This window comes from Delphinus delphis, chromosome 17, assembly GCF_949987515.2.
Source record: "Delphinus delphis chromosome 17, mDelDel1.2, whole genome shotgun sequence".
Lineage (NCBI taxonomy): Eukaryota > Metazoa > Chordata > Mammalia > Artiodactyla > Delphinidae > Delphinus > Delphinus delphis.
The window spans coordinates 8,423,019-8,444,004 of record NC_082699.1 but is presented as its reverse complement, the minus strand read 5'-3'; the positions used below and the strand labels follow the sequence as shown (position 1 = coordinate 8,444,004).

General features: G+C 43.1%; 1 protein-coding gene across 1 annotated transcript in view; it reads right to left on the bottom strand.

Annotated features, from left to right (window-relative positions):
• Positions 1–20,986, bottom strand: part of CLVS1 (clavesin 1) — a 146,016-nt gene that overhangs the window by 20,256 nt on the left and 104,774 nt on the right. Inside the window, exon 4 of the mRNA XM_059994697.1 lies at positions 3,207–3,317. Within this exon, the coding sequence (XP_059850680.1) occupies positions 3,207–3,317 (111 nt within the window). The remainder of the gene's footprint in view (positions 1–3,206; positions 3,318–20,986) is intronic.

Genomic DNA, 20,986 nt, shown 5'->3' with positions numbered 1-20,986 from the left:
TTTTTATAAATCGAAGGTTGTGGCAACCCTACGTCAGGCACATGGCATCAAGTCCATTGGTGCCATTTTTCTAACAGCGTTTGCTCTCCTCATGTCTCTGGGTCACATTTTGATAATTCTCTCAATATTTCAAACTTTTTCATTATTATTATATTTGTCATGGTGATCTGTGATCAGTGATCCTCGATGTAACTATTACACTTTTTTTTTACACTTGTTTTGTATTTTTAATTAAGGTATGAACTTTTTTTTAATAAAAATTTTACTTTTAAAATTTAATAATTATTAACATTTATAACATATTTACGTTGTTTTGGACAATTGTGCATTAATAGCATTTTTATGATTACCCAACTTAAAAGAAAAAATTTTGATACTTAAAGCATTAGGGTCATGGGTAATCAAAGAGTAATTTAAATTTATATACATATTTTTGTTGCAAAGAAATGTAACAGGGTGACCGATAAAATGCTTTTCAGTATAAAAAAATGTTATATGAGGCTATGATTTGGTGGGGGAAGTATAATGGAAACACAAGTTCAAGGAGAACAAAAAGAACATGTAAAGTTTCTGACTGTTAATGAGGAATTTGTTTAATAATTTTTTTAACATCTTTATTGGAGTATAATTGCTTTACAATGGTGTGTTAGTTTCTGCTTTATAACAAAGTGAATCAGCTATACATATATCCCCATATCTCCTCCCTCTTGCATCTCCCTCCCACCCTCCCTATCCCACCCCTCTAGGTGGTCACAAAGCACCGAGCTGATCTCCCTGTGCTATGCAGCTGCTTCCCACTAGCTAGCTATTTTACGTTTGGTAGTGTATATATGTCCATGCCACTCTCTCACTTCGTCCCAGCTTACCCTTCCCCCTCCCTGTGTCTTCAAGTCCATTCTCTACGTCTGCGTCTTTATTCCTGTCCTGCCCCTAGGTCCTTCAGAACCTTTTTTTTTTTTTAGATTCCATATATATGTGTTAGCATACGGTATTTGTTTTTCTCTTTCTGACTTACTTCACTCTGAATGACAGTCTCTAGGTCCATCCGCCTCACTACAGATAACTCAATTTCGTTTCTTTTTATGGCTGAGTAATACTCCATTGTATATATATGCCACATCTTCTTTATCCATTCATCCAATGATGGACACTTAGGTTGTTTCCATCTCCAGGCTATTGTAAATAGAGCTGCAGTGAATATTTTGGTACATGACTCTTTTTGAATTATGGGTTTCTCAGGGTATATGCCCAGTAGTGGGATTGCTGGGTCATATGGTAGTTCTATTTGTAGTTCTTTAAGGAACCTCCATACTGTTCTCCATAGTGGCTGTATCAATTTACATTCCCACCAATGGTGCAAGAGGTAAGGTATGAACATTTTTTTAGACATAATGCTACTGCACACTTAATAGAATACTTTATCACAATACTCGCCTTTTGCGGTGGTCTGGAACCGAACCCGCGATATCTCCGTGGTGTGCCTGTTTATTGTAATGTACTATATAAGTACATAATAAATACTTGCTACTTTGTTCTGTTGTACTGATTTTAACTTGTGATGTAATGACATCATTTAAGGAGGAAGGGGACAAGAAGCTAAGTGTTAAAATTCTTCACAAGAATACTGTAGCACTTCAGAAAACAATGTACATTTTCTGACACTGGATTGTTGGCTATGACTGAATTTTAACAAGAATTTTTTTGAAGAAATTCACATATTCTGGCTTTTGCAAAATGTCTCACTGGAGGAATTGTAGTATTTGAAGCATGGAAAAGCTGGAGCAAAATACTGGCCCTGGTACCCACCCACGCAACACTTCCAGTTCTTAGAGGAGAAGGAGCGCTGTTGAAACTGGCCCTCTCTCCGGGGGTCCTGTGGGGTGGAGGAATTCAGCAGGTAGGAGGTGGAATCCCCACCTGTCAGATTCTGTTCTGCACCCAGAGCTTCAGAAACCCCCTTCAGTGGCATAGCACAAATGTCGATTGCTTTGTGGGAGGAATTCCCACTGGATCCTTCTTAAGTAGAAAATGAAGCCAGTGGAAAGCATGAAGCCACACTGGGAACAGTCTAGGGTACTTCTCTGCCCGTATCACTGTCGTGAACCCCAGACAGATTGCAGAATGTTCCAGAATGTCTCTGCCTCTTGGGGCTGGTGAATTCTAGTTCCCAGTTCCACACTCATTTGGGGACAGCGGAATTACCCCGTATCCCATACCCTACTGCCGTGTTTCCTAAGGATCTGGAAGCATCTGAAGTCTAGGAGTTAGGAAACCTGCAGAGTGTGTATGGGAGGGTGTCCCTCACATCGTCATTCCCCCCCGAATACTCAGAGCTCTTCCCCAGCACGGGGTCCCTGGGGCATAGAGGCCTATGTAAGGCACTGTAAGACTGACCCTGGTTCCTTTAAGAGGTGATGTCCCTGAGCCAGGTGATAGCTGAAATCGGAAAGCTTACAAGAAAAGAGAGCTAAATGGGAAAGAGAAATGGGTGTCATGGAGTCTCTAGTACATGAATGGCTTTATGCGATCTGTCTCATTAAATTACTCCAGCCACTCTGTGATGTGGGTGTTAGTTTTTCCATTTTACAAATGAAGAAACTGAGATTCCGAGTGGTTAAAAAATGTTCGGTTTCTCAGCTAATCAGAATGCCATGAAAAAATACCCAGCTCTGGTGGAAGAGGCTGGCTTCCCAAATGTCATCAGCTGACACAATCAAGATTTTAAAAGCCTTCTTCCTACGAGCTCTATTATTTCCAAAGAAGAATGCTTTCCCAGTCTCAAAGGTGATGGAGCTGGCAGCTATGACCCAAGAGCCATGGGGAAAAATACGAATCATCAGTATTCTTCGTAGCAATAATATATTCACAGGACAAAATGCTAGCTCTTAAAATATTCTACGAACAGGAAGCTGCTTGACTCCATATTTCCCACAAGCATTTACAGTAAAAGGGGCATCTGGTATTTGCATGCCTTCCATGTTTCCTTTGGTTTGTCACCCGGACTGTAAAATAACTCAGTTACTCAATTACTGATTAAATCCAGGCCATTTGCAAACTCCAGCTGAGGCTCAAATGCTCAGGGACTACAGAAAAGCAGGAAAAAAAACAATGAAAAATACAGAGAGAGGGAGAGAGAGAGAGGGAGAGAACAGGCTTAACTGTAACTGTGCCTCTGAATCCCCCCTTTGGGTTTTTGTTTTCATTACCCGTTTCCTGGTCTTGTCTTTAAGGAATGGCTTGATGAGCGTATACAGGGCATGAATGTACCAGGGCTGGTTGACAAAATGGACTCCTCCGAAGCGGGCAGGAAAGCTGTCCTGGGTGGAAAGAAAGAAACGCACACCAATGAGCGCACATCACAGGTTAGAGGGGAGCAGCCTGCTTCTTCTCTCAGACTGAAGCATCAGCTAGCGGAGGGAGAGACAGGAAACACACTTACTTCCCAGCTGTTAAGGTCTTCTCTGTTCCCCTTGCCTCCCTCTTCCCCCAAGGCTCCACAACTGAGAAATCATACATCAGGCCTGTCTTTTCCAAGTCACAATTATATGACCTCCGACATGACACCAGAGCGTTTGCAGCCCAGATAGTGAAGGAGTTGGGATTCTTCGTAGTGTCAGGGCACCAAGGCTTCAGTTCCCATGAGCCCTACAAGATGGCTGTCTTTACCCTTTACCCTCATTCTCTGCTCTCCGGCTCCAGCCCTCTCCACTGGGTGATCATGACAGTAACTCAACTTTCTGGGTGATTGAAGCTGTGTGGGGAGGGGTTGGAATAGGATTTCAAAGGCTCTTCAGAGATGGGGCTCTCTGAAATCCTCCAAAGTCTGACAGCATCCAACATCTGTGGCTCCTTTTCACAGATTTCAGAACTGACTCCTTACTTCAACCTGGGATCCACACAGTAGGTCCCAGGGACAGACATTTGCTCATTGATGGGCTAGTTGATTCCCCTAATTGAGGTCCTCCTTTTCTGCACCTGAACACATTTTGTAAATATCAGGAAATAAGAGCATTTTAAAAAACGCTTTCAATTTTAGAATCCAGCTCAGGGCATAAGCTTACACTTTAGAAGCCGAGAAGCTGCTCTGCATGCTAATTAGATCCACAGAACAAGGGACCTTGACCATAAAACCTGAACTAGTCCCACAGCACCAGGTCCTGAGTTCCTGATATAGAGCTTCCAAAGATTGCATTCGTGTGGTTAATGGCATTAACAAAGAAGGAACATCTAATGCAATTCGAATTGCCAAGTGCGCTGGCAATCAATTTCATTGCAACAAACATCTTTGTAGAATGTTAGCAAGATGGGATGAAAGCAGAAGGAGCCTCGTTATCTGAGCTAACAGTTCAGGCCACTAGCTGCTCCTTGCGGTATATGACATGCCCTGCCTGGGTCTTTTTTAGTCACAAAGAATGAGGGTTATTAACTTTTTTCAGAACCCTTTGAGTCTATAGGCTCCATGGGCACCTTCTACATTGAGACCTAGTTTCCAATGTAAGTACATGGACCTGTGCTTAAAGGTCAACCTTCAAAAAGTTTAACAATAATTTTGCCTCTATCTAGACATTTTACAGAGTACAAAGGAATTAAATATTTTGAAGGGTAAACTAGACAATTTCAGTAAAAGGTCTTTGTTTTGAGGAGTATGTATTTTTTCTTTTGTTTATTCTATTTTTAAAAAAACTTAATGAAACCACCAAGTAAGGTTGGAGAGACCATTTATACCAATTTGCACATTTGTCATAATCTCTCACTATTCCAAATGTAAATTTAGAAAAGTAGAAGTTCTTAATAAGGTTTTCTTTTCTCTTTCAGGTACAGTTTGGGATCTAAAAATTCTTTGGTTTCTTAAAAAGCAAGACCTTTCCCAGAAGGTTTTCTTTGCAATGAGCACTAAGCAATAACCTCAGTCTTTTAGGGCCTTTTGAACTTGTTATCCAGAACTAAGAATAACTATAATTCATTGTCTTACATGCTAAACATGGGTTCTGGAGCTGTAGAAGGAGAAAAAGAGCAAAGAGTTTATCTGTAAACCAGGGCTTTACTATCCTTTTCTTTTCTTTTCTTTTTTACGTCTTTATTGGAGTATAATTGCTTTACAATGGTGTGTTGGTTTCTGCTTTATAACAATGTGAATCAGTTATACATATACATATCTTCCCATATCTCTTCCCTCTTGCGTCTCCCTCCCTCCCACCCTCCCTATCCCACCCCTCCAGGCGGTCACAGAGCACCGAGTTGATCTCCCTGTGCTATGCGGCTGCTTCCCACTAGCTATCTACCTTACGTTCGGTAGTGTATATATATGTCCATGCCTTTCTCTCGCTTTGTCACAGCTCGCCCTTCCCCCTCCCCATATCCTCAAGTCCATTCTCTAGTAGGTCTGTGTCTTTATTCCCATCTTACCCCTAGGTTCTTCATGACATTTTTTTTCTTAAATTCCATATATATGTGTTAGCATACAGTATTTGTCTTTCTCTTTCTGACTTACTTCACTCTGTATGACAGACTCTAGGTCTATCCACCTCACTACAAATAGCTCAATTTCGTTTATTTTATGGCTGAGTAATATTCCATTGTATATATGTGCCACATCTTCTTTATCCATTCATCCGATGATGGACACTTAGGTTGCTTTCATCTCCTGGCTATTGTAAATAGAGCTGCAATGAACATTTTTCAATAGGACCAACAAGAAGGTTTTTATTTCTATTGAGAGTCTATTATATAATATATTTCTAGGTTGGTCAAGTGGAAGAAAACTCTGTAAATACTACTGCAAAGGCACTAGGTAAAATCTCAAAGAAAACATTAACCTTTACAAAATATCTAGAGACTCCTAATTTTTGTCTGTGGAATCTCAGTCCTCAAAGACAGCAGCACTGTCTTCTATTTGTGTCAGAAGAGATTGAAAGAAAACAGGGCTGAGACCCATCAGTTGTCTGTGGGTTGGCCCTGGCTTGGAGTCTGCCATCTTGAAGGCATGGGATCTTATTGATCTCATTCAGGTCGGCAAACGAATATGTGCAGATAACCACATGTAACAAGGCTCTCCTGTGTAATAAGGGCAATGTGCAAATGGTATGGTTATCCTCGAATGAGCCTGACTGCATTATTAATTATTGTGTGTGTGTGTGTGTGTGTGTGTGTGTGTGTGTGTGTGTATTGTGCAAAGGGAAGGATGAGGGAAGGGAAAATTAGAAAACAGAGGGCTCTTTTAAGCAATGCCCATCATTCTTGGTCGTTTTGCCTGATCTCATTAGCAAACCACAGATAAATGGGAAGTTGTCTGTCACGCAAATGTCTCCCAGGACCCCAAAGGAGTCCACCACCCTCACGAAGGTGCATTTCTTAGGGGCTGGAGCAGACCTGTCTCAAGATGGTAAACCTTGATTCCATGACAGTGTGACATTTTGTTTTTCAGAGTTCTTGGTGACTACAGAGTCTGCTCCAAAAACATACCCCAGGTTCAAGAACGTGGCATTAATTTCTGTGTATTTCATGCATTTATCAATAAAGATATAATTTTGAATTATAAACATATTCAAATCATTAAAATCATCTTTTCCCTAGTTTATTTTAAATTAATTTATTTCCTTATTACAAAAAATATACCCATTCTAGAAGAGTACAAAATTGATTTAAAAAATTATTTGAAAAATTAGAACATACAAAAAGATAAGAAAGAAGAAAAGAAAAAACACCTACCATCCTACTGCGAAAGACTATGTTACTTACTATGTTCTATGATTCAGGACAGGCTGTGTTATGTTATAGTCACACACAACCCCAGCTTTTTATCATTTAGAACTGGAAAGATTTCCTTCTCGTTCACACAGAATATCCTTGCAGGGTTGGCGGGAGCCGGGCTTGACTTGTTCTTGGCCAGGGATGCAGCCTCCCCGTCTGGAACAGGGCAGCCACAGTGGAGGGAAACAGCGTGGGGAATCGCACCTTAGCTCTTCAGGTTGGCTGCCAGAAGTGACATGCTTCACCTGTCACATTTTACAGGCCAAACACGTGGCTGACTTCTAGGGTGTCAGGAAGTATAATTCTACCATGTGGCTAGTAAAGACCAGAAGTGCTGGTGAACAGCACTAATGATTACCCAAGCTCTCCTTTCCTTCTTCCCTTCCCTTCATTTCCGGTATTCCCTCCTTTTCTTCCTTCTTTGCTTTCTAAAGGGGATCATGTTTTTACATTGGACAACTGACGGCCTGCTTGATACTCGTGGAATAATATCAAATAATACAAGGTAGAGTTTACAGAGGCGAGGGGAAGACAGAAAATTGCCTTTGTGTAATGACTGGTTTACTGTCTTTAATTCCTCACTGAACAATCAGTTCAGACCTTGCACCTCTTTTTTTTTTTTTTTTTTTTTCAGTACGCAGGCCTCTCACTGTTGTGGCCTTTCCTGTTGCGGAGCACAGGCTCCAGACGCGCAGCCCCAGCGGCCATGGCTCACGGGCCCAGCCGCTCCGCGGCATGTGGGATCTTCCCAGACCGGGGCACGAACCCGTGTCCCCTGCATCGGCAGGTGGACTCTCAACCACTGCACCACCAGGGAAGCCCCAGACCTTGCACCTCTTCAATTCAGCACATACTTATGAGTGTCGACTACAGGACAAACACTGGATTATATTCTTTGAAGCACTTGGCAGAAATGGCCATCGCCACGGCCTTCTGGTACTTTGACTCCTTCTCCCTCCTTCTCTCCCTGAGCTCTACTCATGCCCTCGGCTGCTGAGGTCAGGTTTGTGTTCCTTGGTGTCCTTTTTTTAAATTTACAGTCATGCTTCTCTAATATTTTTCTTTGGAATAGTGGTGACACAAGAGGTAGCTTGGCGTGCTAACATCGCTATAATCAATCCTTCCTCTAAACCCCAAGTCACTCAAATACATGTTCTCACTAGATAATCTACAAGCATATCTTCCAAACTAACTAATATTCTAACTCCACATTCAAAGAGTGCTACCTCTAAATCCCTCCTAAATGGAATACTGGCTCAATGATTGACCAGGAAATCTGAAGCTAGGATCCCCTCTTTGCTCTCTGAATATTCAGAGAAGGTTATTCTCACCCATCTGCCTTATTTTCCTACACCAGATAAAAATCAGAGCATTCAAGGGTTACTAAAATAAGGATCTGATACCCGAGAGTGTAGGAAGTAGGGTGGAGATATGGGGATATACGTATATGTATAGCTGATTCACTTTGTTATAAAGCAGAAACTAACGCACCATTGTAAAGCAATTATACTCCAATAAAGATGTTTGAAAAAAAATGAATGAAGGAGGAGCCAGTGACCAAGAGAGTGGTGGGGTGATAAGAAATAGGTCTGAACATGTGGGGAAAAAAATTTTTTTAAGAAATTGGGAAAGCCAGTTGAGTGGGATAAATCAACTAGGAAAGAGAAGGAGATAGAGGAGGTTCTACTGTACATTCTATTGTTCAGAAATGTAACTGTGGAATGAGTATTGGAGATGGGACTTTACTGTGGAAAATAAGAGGGTGAACCAGAGTCACAGCATCATGGATGTGGCATGACTCTTTCAGAGCCGTGCAAGGTACCTGGGCTTAGGACTGAGGTTAATTAAAGAATCAAGATCAGCTCCCTAGAAGGAATTCCCAGGGAGAGGATAACTGTTAATGCCCTGCGAGACTGATAAATGGGTAACAAGAGAGAACCTTGTGGTGATGAAGGTGTTCTGTAACTTGACTCCACTGATGTCAATATTCTGGTCGTGCTAGTGCTCTGTAGTTTTGCAAGATGCTACCAGTGGAGGAAGCTGAATAGAGGTTGTACAGACTCGCTCTGTATTTTCTCCTACAACTGCGTGTGAGTCTACAATTATCTCAAAATAAAATCAAGGAATATGATTACTGTGAATATTTCAAAACTCCCCAGTAGGAGTAGCCATTTTTCTAAGTATAGTAGAAGCTTTTCCAAGGCTAATCTTTTCTGCCGTATGTGAAGTGTTAAACAAAGAATGCCAAGGTAAACGGTAAGGCACAAGATACACTGCAGGACACTCTCAGGGGCTCTCCTCTCTTTTCTTTGGGCGTCTGGAGCAGCACTAAGTGATTCGTGCAGTCCATTAGAAAAATCCTTCATTTCTAAATGGGCACTACGTTTGCACTTCATTTTCACACCGCACGATTCAAGCGTCACTCAGCTGCCTTTTCTTGTGTTTGATCAAGATTTAGGAGCAACACGGTACAGCCGAAACTATTTCCTCTCTCTTTCCTTGACAATCAGTTACAGATGTTACTGGTGGCAGTTGGCCCAGTTTCCTGCTGGATAATAAAGCACTTACTAGCGATATTCACTAAGTTCCTAATGCCTGCAGGCAAACATACTTCCAACAGGGTTCAAGACACACCTGACCTCAAAATCACATTGCCTGGCAAGGCTTGGGAAGCTCTGCTCAGTCTGGCTGTCTCTAACTCCCATCCTTCCTCTCTTCTTCTACTGCACTTATGTGGAAACCAGAGCAGGACCACTCAAATTCACAGATACTATGCCCTCTGCCCATCTATTAAGATTCCTCGGAAAACCAAAGGCAAAGAAGGAAAGAGGGAGAGGATGAGGACATGAGCTGTGTTTTAGACCGTCTGCTTCTTCCCCGTGGTGACTCTGAGTGTCTTTCAGGACCTTGGCTGAAGGCCTCCATTCATTCACCCAACTGCATGTATGTAGGTCTGAAGGCAACACGAGGACACAAGCATGAAGTTGGGATTTGGTTCATGTCCTACTAATGACACCCATTTCCCACATCAAAGCAGACAAATAAAAACATTTTCAGCAGCATAAATGGGCTTCCCTGATGCAAGAGAGCCTTCTAAAAATGCTATATTTCATGGTGATGGGTTTCTGTTACACCACGTGGTACTCATTAGTGTGAAAGTCACATATCCACCTATTGGCAAGGAAATGGAGAGCTCATGCAGTAACAGCGACACACCAGATGCTTTACGTAGCAAGTCAGTAGCAAGCATGAGAGAGAAGAGCATGCGTATTCGGACGCCGCTGGGAGATAGCTCCAGCCGATTACGGGCTATGGACTTGCTTTGAATATGTGCTCCTAGAAAGCATCATTGATTTCTGAGACGCTGTACCAACCCAGTGTTCTCTTGAGGGTAGGAAGGACTGGGGCTTTTTATGCAGGTTCAGATCAGGGCATGCTAAAGGATGAAATTTTTTTTTATCTGCAGATCCTAGAACTGTTATAATGCTTTGGCAATTCTCCTAAACAGAGTAAGCAAAACCGGCCTTCTGTCAAACCAGTTCAGACGAGCAGATCAAACTCAGAATCTTCCCTGGCTACAACGTAAACAAGATTCCTTGATGATATTTTTCATATTCCATTCTGGTCAACAGTTCACCCTGCAGTTACTGAGCTCAGCATATGAGTGAAATGCAGGGGTGCAGGGATACAGGATGTGCACTTCTGTGTCCCATCCGTTCATTGTCCGGTGGGAGAGACAGGGACACTGCGATGCTTCGTCTGAGAGAAAGACACAGACCAGAGTTTAGCCTGTGTGGTTTATGGTAGTTTCTTAGAGCAGAGCTAATAAACAGCATAGATAACCGGAGGTGAAGGTCAGGGAAAGCTGAACGTGCTGCAGAGGCCAAATAAGAAAGCCTTCTATAAAAGAGCTATCCAAAGATTTGGTGATTAATAAATAGACGTGACTACGTTGGAGAGTCTTCAAGCGTTTATTTGTCACCAGGAGACCCTACATTTTTCTTAGCCCCACTGTTTTCTAAGAATGAGCTTACAGATAATCTCTATTTAAAAAAATTTTTAAAGAAATTAAAAGGAAGGAAAGGAGGCAGGGAGGGAGGGAGGAAGGACGGAAGGGAAAGAGATGAGAAACCATCTATCTCATGGTGCGTGCCTGTCAAATTTTTGCCGAGACAACAGAAAATGTGACTGTAAGCTTAAAGAGTATCTTGATTACCCTGATATCTGCCTCACACCTGGTAGGAAAGTCTATAGAGCAAGAACACCAACTGTTTCTTGTTTTATTTTGTTTTTACTTCCTACTTAATAGAGCGCCAAAGAGGAGAACTGCATTCTTCCTGGACTCTGGCAATCTCATTGCTGGCCAGGCAAGGTGACCAAGGAGGTGACTGTCCTCAAGGAGGTGACCGCTGTTGGGAGGAGAGAAGGGGTAGACTGCAAATCCATCCAGCCTGGTCACTCTGAGTCAGCAGAGCTGAGCTCAAGCGAAGAAAATTTCATTTGCCAGAAAAATCCCTCCTGCTTCTCTAACCACAGTAACCTATAAAAGGGCTTCTAGTTGACTAGGAAGTACACAATACTTCATCTTCAAGTTTCCCTCAGGGGCCTTATGTGGTAAATAGATGATCGTTGCTCATTATTTAAAAGCCAATTAGTGCAGAAATCCAGATTGGTTGAATCACTGATTTGCACGGGCAATCAGTGCCGGAAGATACGATGTGCTTCACCCTTTAGGCCTTACGGTCACAAAACCATGGTGTGTCTTAGAGAAAGAAACGCGGTCAAAGGAACACAGAGGTCCCTGGAAGCAAACCTTCTGGCAAATGTTAAAGTTTTAACCACGAAAATATCTTTGGTCTGTAACTACACTCGTAATAAGTAAGTGTAGTAAGATGTTAAAGTCTTAATAGATATAATTTAAGAGAAAACATTGAAGTCAGTAAAGGTAATTTAATAGTTAAGAATTGGGCACTTAGTATCTACCAGGAATTTTTACATATGTTATCTCATATCATACCCATGACAATTTTATGTAGGTATAATACATGTGTTATAGTGTCTATAATATCCCAATTTTACAGATGAGGAAACATAATCTTACTTAGAGTAGTTAAAAACTTGCTCAAGTTCACACATCAAGTAAGAGACTGAATGAAGTTGAATCCAGACCTGTCAGTTCTTATAGTTGAAGCTCTTATCTCCTACTGTAGGTTCATACAAACTATATATGTCACAAAACTTGGATTGTCGACCATCTTCATGAGGGTTTTAAGGGTGCATATGCTCACTAATTGAGATAAAACAATGAACATTTCAAAGCATAAATCTCAAATCCAAGTTAAAATTTCTTAATCTTGCTTTAGCTGCGAGCGTTTTAGATGACATTTACAAGAGGACTGTCCTCATGGTTTGAAAGTGCTATCATTTAAAGAGTTTCAGCTGCTATTAGAACAGAATGAACAAGTGTTCCTAATGAGCATGCTGGAAGTTTTAAAGGTCAACTTGAATTTCTCCATACTGGCCCTGCCTTATGAGGGAACATTGTACTTTTATAGCATAGATAGAATCATTTTAACATGGCCTCTTTCTGTACGAGATTTGAGTCAGCTGAAAATTTTCTTGTATTTGAGCACAATTTATTTTCCAATTACTAGATATACATCACTTCTCCATATCAAAAACTAGGAGTGGGGCTTCCCTGGTGGCGCAGTGGTTGAGAGTCCGCCTGCTGATGCAGGGGACACGAGTTCGTGCCCCGGTCCGCGAGGATCCCACATGCCGCGGAGTGGCTGGGCCCGTGAGCCATGGCCGCTGAGCCTGCGCGTCCGGAGCCTGTGCTCTGCAACGGGAGAGGCCACAGCAGTGAGAGGCCCGCGTACCACAAAAAAAAAAGAAAAAAAAAAGCTAGGAGTAACCTATCTCCAAAACAGCAGGGAGGATTCTATTAAGACAAAGCCATGAAATTCACTTGTGGTACTGCCCCTTCCTCCTAGCAGTGGAGTTGGTGGAGCTCACCTGTACCCTGGTCTTCTCCCCTGTCTGGGAACCTGGCTAAACTACACTTCCCAGCCCCCATGTTACAAGATGAGGCATACGACCAAGTTCTGGAGAGCGGAACGTAGGCAGAAGTAAGACTGTAGGTAGAAGTAAGATTCACCACTTCTATACGCAAACAAAATAGGTGTGAATCTCCCATGCTTTTTTTTTCTCTCTTCCACATGGCTGGAAATGAAGAACTCTGATGCCCTAGAAGATGGGGGAGCCCCAGAATGCAAGGAGCCCCAGCCTATGAGCCACTTGCTGGAGGAGAGATCCGTGCTTAGTGGAGCTGCCTACCAAGGACAGCAGGTAAGAAGTAAACGTTCATTCTCTTAGTAAAACCAAACTCAGCATAGCTTATCCAGCCCTGATGAGCTCGGCCACTACCACGACGGGTCAGGACATCTGGGCTGCCGAAATGACTTGGGAGTTATCAGCCTGTAGATGATGTTCGCATCCACGTGCTTTGTGAGTGAAGCTAGAGCAGAGATGAAATCTCAGGACTGAGCCCGCCGCTTTGCCACGTTTAAAGGCACAAATGTGAGAAGAATCCAGGACAGATATCTGAAGGGTGGCCAGTCAGGCAGGAAAGAGGACAGTGTCCTGGAGGCTGAGTGAAGGGAGCATTTTCAGACTATCTCAGTATTTTCACAGTTGACGGAGCGTTCGATGGTGTTGAATAAAATAATAGGCTGGATAAAATGCCGGCTGAGAGCTATCCCTTGAGTGTGGCAATGGGAAGGTCCTGCCTTCAAGGAACTTACCCTCTATTTGGGAGGGAGGGAGAGATAATAAACAAAAGATAGAGGGGGAAAAAAGCTAGAAGGTGCCACGTTGGAAAATAAATAGGGAAGAAGGCTAGCGAATGTTGAGAAAGGGACCTGAATTTTAAAAAGTTGATCAGGGAAGGCCTCACTGAGAAAGTCACCTCCGAGTAAAGGTGATGTGGGAAGCCAGCCATGTGGCTGCCTGGGGCTAGTATTTCAGGCAAAGGAAACAGGAGCAAAAAGCCCGTGGTGGGAGCATCCTCACCACCCCCACAGAAAGGGATCATTAAACTAGCATTTCCCAAAATAGGTACTGCAAAATATTATTCTGCAGGGTCTCTTCGTACAAAAAGAGGATTCCAAGTGAAACGCCGCATTCTTGGCCTTCTCTTAGGAAGTTAAAGAACATGTTGGTCTATTTAATTAAAGCCTTTGAAAAAGTCTGGTAGCAAAGGAACCCATTGAACTTTGTTTAACCTTTTGTTTCCTATGCGTTTTACAACATAAGATCCATTTGGGGGAGGTTATCTATTAACCAAAACTAATATTCTAGAAAATCCACGAGGGAACATATTGGACTTCCTCACCTCTCTGTGTAAGTCAGAAAACAATGTACTTCAGGTACTTGGATCGGTCAGACTTGAGTTGGCAGTGTGACAGTTTGAATATTGTCAGATACCATTTTAAAGAAAGCTACTATGAAAGTCATATAGTTACAGGGAGCAAACATGTGATTTCAAGATATTACTTTATCTCTTTTTAAAGTTTGAACTGTGCTTTAGTCACTTGAAAATCTGTATTAGTCATATTTCACCCAGCTTACCCGTGATCTTTAGAAAGAGACGCCCTGCAACTTCTTGCAGGAACAAAGAACAGAACTGCCTCTCCTCCTGAGATATCTGTCTATATTTCCATCCCAACTACTTGACCTCAGGTCTGGGGAAAGAACCACGCCACCCATTAGAGTTTAAATGGTACCTGCGTTCGTCTGAGATTAGGATAGAGCAGAATCTTGCCTTTAAACGGGACCACGTTAAGCACTGGTTTGGTGTCACCTTGAGAGCAGGGCACCAACGGTAGCAGAGCCCGTGGAGATGGCTGACAGGTCATTATGACCTGGGATCCCAGAGAAGAGCCAGGCTGGACCTGAACAGAGCCCAAGTCTCCTTTCACTCAGGCAGAGAATATACTGCTTCTTATTGCCTAGATAGGGTTGCTGCTTTCCTGGATGAAAAAAACAAAAAACACACCCTGAACGTGGAGGGCAAATAACTGATCTTGGGGAATTTTTTTCCCTTTCTTTGAAAAATTACCTCATTACTTCTTTAAGCTCATGTGTCTGCCATGTGGAATGGGGCCTAGTTTGTCTTATAACCACTTACTGCACTACCTAAAGGAAATTCTCTCTAAATCCCAACACGAGTACCCAAATGGTGCCATGAACATTAAGGTTTGACTTAAGCATCTTGGATCTCATGCATTCATATATTTATGATTTATAAATGCATCTGCAAAAGAGTGTTGGCAGTTCTGTAGACTTTATACACTTATTTATATGTTGCAGTGGCCTAAGTGCTATTTTAAGGGTACAACTTAAAAATCCCAATCAGTTGGGCTTCCCTGGTGGCGCAGTGGTTGAGAGTCCGCCTGCCAATGCAGGGGACGCGGGTTCATGCCCCGGTCCAGGAAGATCCCACGTGTCGCGGAGCGGCTGGGCCTGTGAGCCATGGCCGCTGAGCCTGCGCGTCCGGAGCCTGTGCTCCGCAGCGGGAGAGGCCACGACAGTGAGAGGACTGCATACCAAAAAAAAAAAAAAAAAAAAATCTCAATCAGTTCTCTAATAAATATTGACCATTATAAATATTTGAGTGATTTTTATCATGGACACAGCAGCTTACGGGGACAGTTCTTTTAAAACTGATAGAAACGATCCCAGAGGGAGTAACAGCTCACCAGCAGGACGTGTTAGATTCTAACTTCTACTGCTTGTGCTTTTAACTCAGCTATGAGAATCTTCAGGAATTTAAGGGCCAAATGAGAGAAGATTATTCCCGATAAAATTAGATATTTTCTACCTCCATCATTATAAAATACCTTGGGGAAAATGGCTTTCCAGTTTTATATTAGTAACACAAATTCTTATAAGTACTTTATATTTTATACCAGCAAAACCACTAATTTATTGAAAATTACATCATTAAGGTATTCCATTTCAGATTAGAGCTTCCAGAATTACCTATTATCTTCAAGAAAATTCTTTTAATGCTATCATACACACGCACATATCTGCAGGATAACATCTTCAGGGATTATCTGATCGTCAGGGAGTGTCTCAATCAGCTCCATGGGGAAGAATGTGTCTTTTTGTATCCACACAGTATTCAGATTTGCTCTCCTAGCCACATCCCCTCTGTGGACTTCGACTTAAGAAATGGGAATCCTCTACTTGCGGGAGAAGATTCTAGGGATCTTCCTCAGGATACTATAATGTTTCCTCCTTTGTACTTAATTTTAGTTAACATTTTATCCACTAACTCTAGCTCTGTAATGGACTCTTAACTCAGGATAAAAATTCTTATTTTGCTCTCTCTCCCCTTACACACACACGCACCACAGACCCCAGTGCGTAATTGGTATATGTCTATCTTTCGGCTTTTCTCTTCCGTGTTTATAATTGAGGCCTCCCAAATTTAGGATTAAATGAATTCAAATTTACAACAATAGCAAAAAATTCCAACGTCAGCCTTGTCAGCAAGCTGTGACTTATGTGGGCGTCACCTCAGGGGTGAGAGCAAATCCCCACCCCCTTCTACAAGCTGCAGATCCATCATTAAAGAATCAGGCCTCTGCCATAGAGCCGACCTCCTGGTAAAATAAGGACGCCACTGTCAGGGTAACACTTCAGTTATTTTTCTCCCGTTATTGCCCGGGAGCAGATCTGGAGCTGTTTCGGATGCGAGGTTTGTGTGCGTCTGTGCGCTGAGGGTGCCGATGGGGGCGGAGCGGAGGATGTGAGTGTCGGTGGCAGAGGAGAGCTGTAGGGCTGAGAAGGAAGCCTGCAGAGGAAGGTGGAAGAGCGCCAGCTCTCCCTGCCTCGGCACCAGCTCTGTTCCTCCAGTGGCGTCGCCGAAAGGCCCCTATTCATCGACACCTTTGAGTACCCAACACTGTGTTTCAGGGGCAGCACGGTGGATGCAAACGCGCCTTCAGTGAGCTCTGATTCCAAAGCTACAGGCAGTACAACCTTGGGCCAGTTGCTTCATCTCTCTGGGCCTAGTTTGCTGCTGGTAAAACTCTGCAAGCGATTGTGAGTCTTCGCTGGATCAGAGTGTGTCATCTGCTGTGTCTGGCAACCGGCATAGGCCCTGCCTGTCCCCTCTCGTGGCAGTAGGTGTGGGCATGCCCAGGTGACCTGGCTGCTTCTGCATGCCAAGTCTGTCTTTCCGTTGCATCTTTATTTTCCCCAGCTTTGTCAGTGATATCTCACGGGGGTTGTGTGTGTCCTGGGCCTGTTTACCCCAGGGTAGGTCCATCACTCACCCTCCCCTCCCTGAGCTAGAGTGCAGGGTTTCTGCCCCTGCACCCAGGCCACCCTCCCAGGTTCCTTTTCAGCCAACGGGGAACTCGGAGGTGGGTGGGGTGGGGGAGAAACCAGGGCATTTCCCCCACATGGTTCCAGCTTGGGTGGCCTCTCCTCCAGGCTCCTGTTCCCTTGGGACAGGTCTGTGTGGGTTCCGCCGCTGGGTCCCAGGAACGCTTTGTCTTTCAGCCTCAGGTAGGTCTCTGCTTCAGGTTCCTGCCAATCTCCAGTTTGCCCCATCATCCCTGTTTGTCTTCTCAGATTGGTGTACCCAATTCCCTGTGTTAAATTAAGTTACCTCTGTTTAAAATACTTATTGTTTTCCTGGCTGGACCCTGACTGACGCACGGACGCTGTGTTATGACGTTACTGAATTTTTGCCTCTGGGTTGGAGACTCACACTGTGGAATTTCAAAACAATGGACTTGAACCCTCACAGGGCCTACTTAGCTTGAGGAGCCTGGTGAATTCAGCTCTCCACATCAGCACAGAAGACACCTGTGTGATCCGTCCAGGTAGGACCTCTGTTTACCCCTGGCCACAGATTGTGTTGAAACAGGGAGCTGAAACTCCTGTAAGAAGGACCGAAGAGAATTTTGAAGACCAGAGAACCCCTTCCTGAGACGAGCAATTCGTATTCTGCGTTTGGGGAGGGGGCAAGACGTCCCATCAAGTTTAGGTTAAGTGTCATAAACAACGTCTGGGAACTTGCTGCCGTTTATGTCACACCATCAAGTGACGTGTCCCCAAATGGAGAGGACAACTCTTTACCAGCCCTGTTAGATTCTCTGCATTTCTTAATCTTATTTCACTGGTAACAGGGACGAAATTACTACTGGAGTATTCATAATCTTCACCCATATAAACCCTCTTTACCGCTCTCCCCACCTCCACCCACTTCTAGGAAGGAAGGATGCTCTTGCTAAGTGGGTTGGTTCCAGGCTCTTTTCTGCAGTGCAGACTTAGGATAATGAGTGAAAGAGAGGGAGTCAAGGAAGCCAGAGAGGCTGAGTCTGGCACTGAGAAAAAAGCCAAGGGGCAGATGCCTACAAAATAGGTGCCCATCGAGTGAGGGGAGAGACTTGGGGACCGGGGTGAGAGGCTGCAGAGAAGCAAGGAGTACAAGAAGATGGGCAGACAAAGAAAGGTGATTTCGTGAAGTGTTGTTGTTGAACGTAAGTTACATCTCCTTTAAAGCTCTTTAAAAGATGCAGATAAAAATCTGATGTACTGTAAAACGAGTTTTAGTGGTTGGATTATACTTTTCAAACATGTTTTACTTCTATACCAGACGATATGGGCACCTAAAGTTTATTCGGTTTACACGTTGTCGGCTGTGCGCAATTAACCCTTTCAGTGATACTGTCTTGTTCTCTCATTGTTTCAGATGTGTGTGTGCTGTCTTTTTGGCTAGTCAGAGAGCTGCTAACAACTGCCTTTTAAGTTATTTATTCACGTGACAAAAATTAATTTGAGAGCCTGCTGTGCGCCAGGCTCTGTGTAAAACTCCACTCTGCCCATGAGGTGCTCACAGCCCAGGGAGGGAGACAGAAAACACAGCCCGCGTGGTACCATGGGGTAAACGCAATGATGGACATGAGGATACAGGGGAGCACAGAGGAGGGATGCTGCTTTCAAACACCTGGCCCAGAGCCAGGCACACAGCAGGTGCTCAGACACAAGGCACATCCAGTGAAAGAGGGTGCTGGGCTGGACACCGAATGCAGGGACATAGCCATACCAGTTGTCAGGGGCCCAGCTCTCCATTTAACTATTATAAAATGGGAGTCAGCAGAAACAGTGGCTCAACCCACAGCTTTCTACCTGACAGCTAAACCAGTTCCATGATTCGTCATGTATTAACAGCAACAGGACACAGTGGTGGTGCGGAACAGGGACACACTGGTCTCTATTCTCAAGGCAACCTCATTCTCTTTAGGAAGATAAGACAGACACGGAACACAATTAGCAAACATACAAGGAAGCAATAAAATCATGAGCTAGAAGTGGCTAGGTATTGTGGGAATTGACTGTCAGGTAAGCCTTTCCTACATCAGAGAATTCATGCAACAGAAATTAATGCCCATAAGAATGTTTTGAGTATATTAAGGTGGCACTACGGACCCCCAGGAAGAGGGCGTGTGTGTCGGGATGATGAGTATAGGAAATGATGGATTGGTGTTCATGGGCTATACCCTGGTTGGTTTCCCACTGAAATAGAATAGAATCGAGGCCAAGTGTGAGATGGAAGCAAGTCAAAACTCTTCACTTACATCCTGTGGTCTCCTGTTTGGAGCCAGGTTCTAACTCTAAATAAACTTGTGAAAATGTATTCACAGCTGTATAGGGCCAGAGATACCAAATGATGGTGCTCTACCAGCTTAAAACTCTAGCTTCATGCAAAATGGAGTTGTATCAGATCTTTCATCCATCAAGCACAGAAAAGAGAGCTAGTCTGTGTACTCTGAGTTTATCTCAGAGAAGAACCATATCTCACACGCAGAACTGTCGACTCTCTTCCCTCTTTTACACCCCAGACAGTATTCAATAAATATGTATAGAACAAATGAATAAGAGAAACCACCACACCAAAAAAGTCCACTGTCTATTCTAATCACAAAAACATTCAACTCAGCCTTTAAGGTGACTTTTCCAATTGAAATGAAGCCACATGGGGTTTGGGGGCAGGGGTACTGAGTAGTGAGTGCCATTAGGTACAGAGTTTCTATGTAGGGTGATGAAAATGTTCTCAAATTAAACAGTGGTGATGGTTGGACAGCTCTGTGAATAAACTACAACTCACTGAATTGGGCACTTAAAAGGGGTTAATTTTGTGGTACGTGAATTATATTTCAATACAGCTGGGTTTTTTAATCATAGTTGAGATTCAGTCTTGATGAAATACATTATAACTCGAGAATCCAAATACAGCTTATTGTGCATAGTGTAATCAATTAGTTTTATTCTTGAACATAAGGAGACTTATAATCCAATGAAAATTATGACCTTATGAGAGAGAAAAAATTATTCTGATGAAATATGAAAGCACTTTAAACTGAAGACCAGTATGCAAATGAGCAGGAACTTATTAGCTGAGAGCTGCAAATATTCTGTGTATCAGAGAATGGGTAGTTGGGTTATTGGTTCATTTGGTCTCTCATCCAATGAACATTTTTAAAGAAATCTGAGTAGCAGTATTCTTCTAGGATTCTGAAGAGCTGTCTCATCGCTGGCTGAATCAGTGAGCAACAGAAAGGTTTGAAATTCTCTAATACCTTGTGTATACACTACATCCCGGGCTGTATAGATCTGTTTCCTCTACAGCAAGACCTGGGGCTCTCTCAGACGAAAATTGGAAGAGAGTTACACAGCTGTAACAGAACTGTGTTCATCTTGACCACAAATCCTGATGCAAACAGAAAAATGGATGTTCTTTCCTAGCTATAGTGACTTTCCTCTAACATTTATGGCCCAGAACTACCATCAGTTCTCTATCTACCTGGCATCCAGTGTAAGCTTCAACGAACTATAGCTGATAGGCAGTCCAGTGCCTCTAGACACACGTGGTTATTGAACAATTGAAATGTGTCTTATCCAAGTTGGGATGTGGTGTCAGTACAAAATACCCACCAAATTTTGAAGACTTAGTACTAAACATCTAAACCATCTCTTTAATAGATTAAAATTTGTATTTTATGTTGAAATCACACTCTTTTGGATATATTGGGTGAAATAAAAATATATCACCCCCTCCCAATGTAGCTTTCTCTTCCCTGAGGATGAACAGCAAAGAACTCAGTTAAAGAAAGGTCAGCCTTTTGAAGGCAACAAAGAATGTAATGAAAAGGGG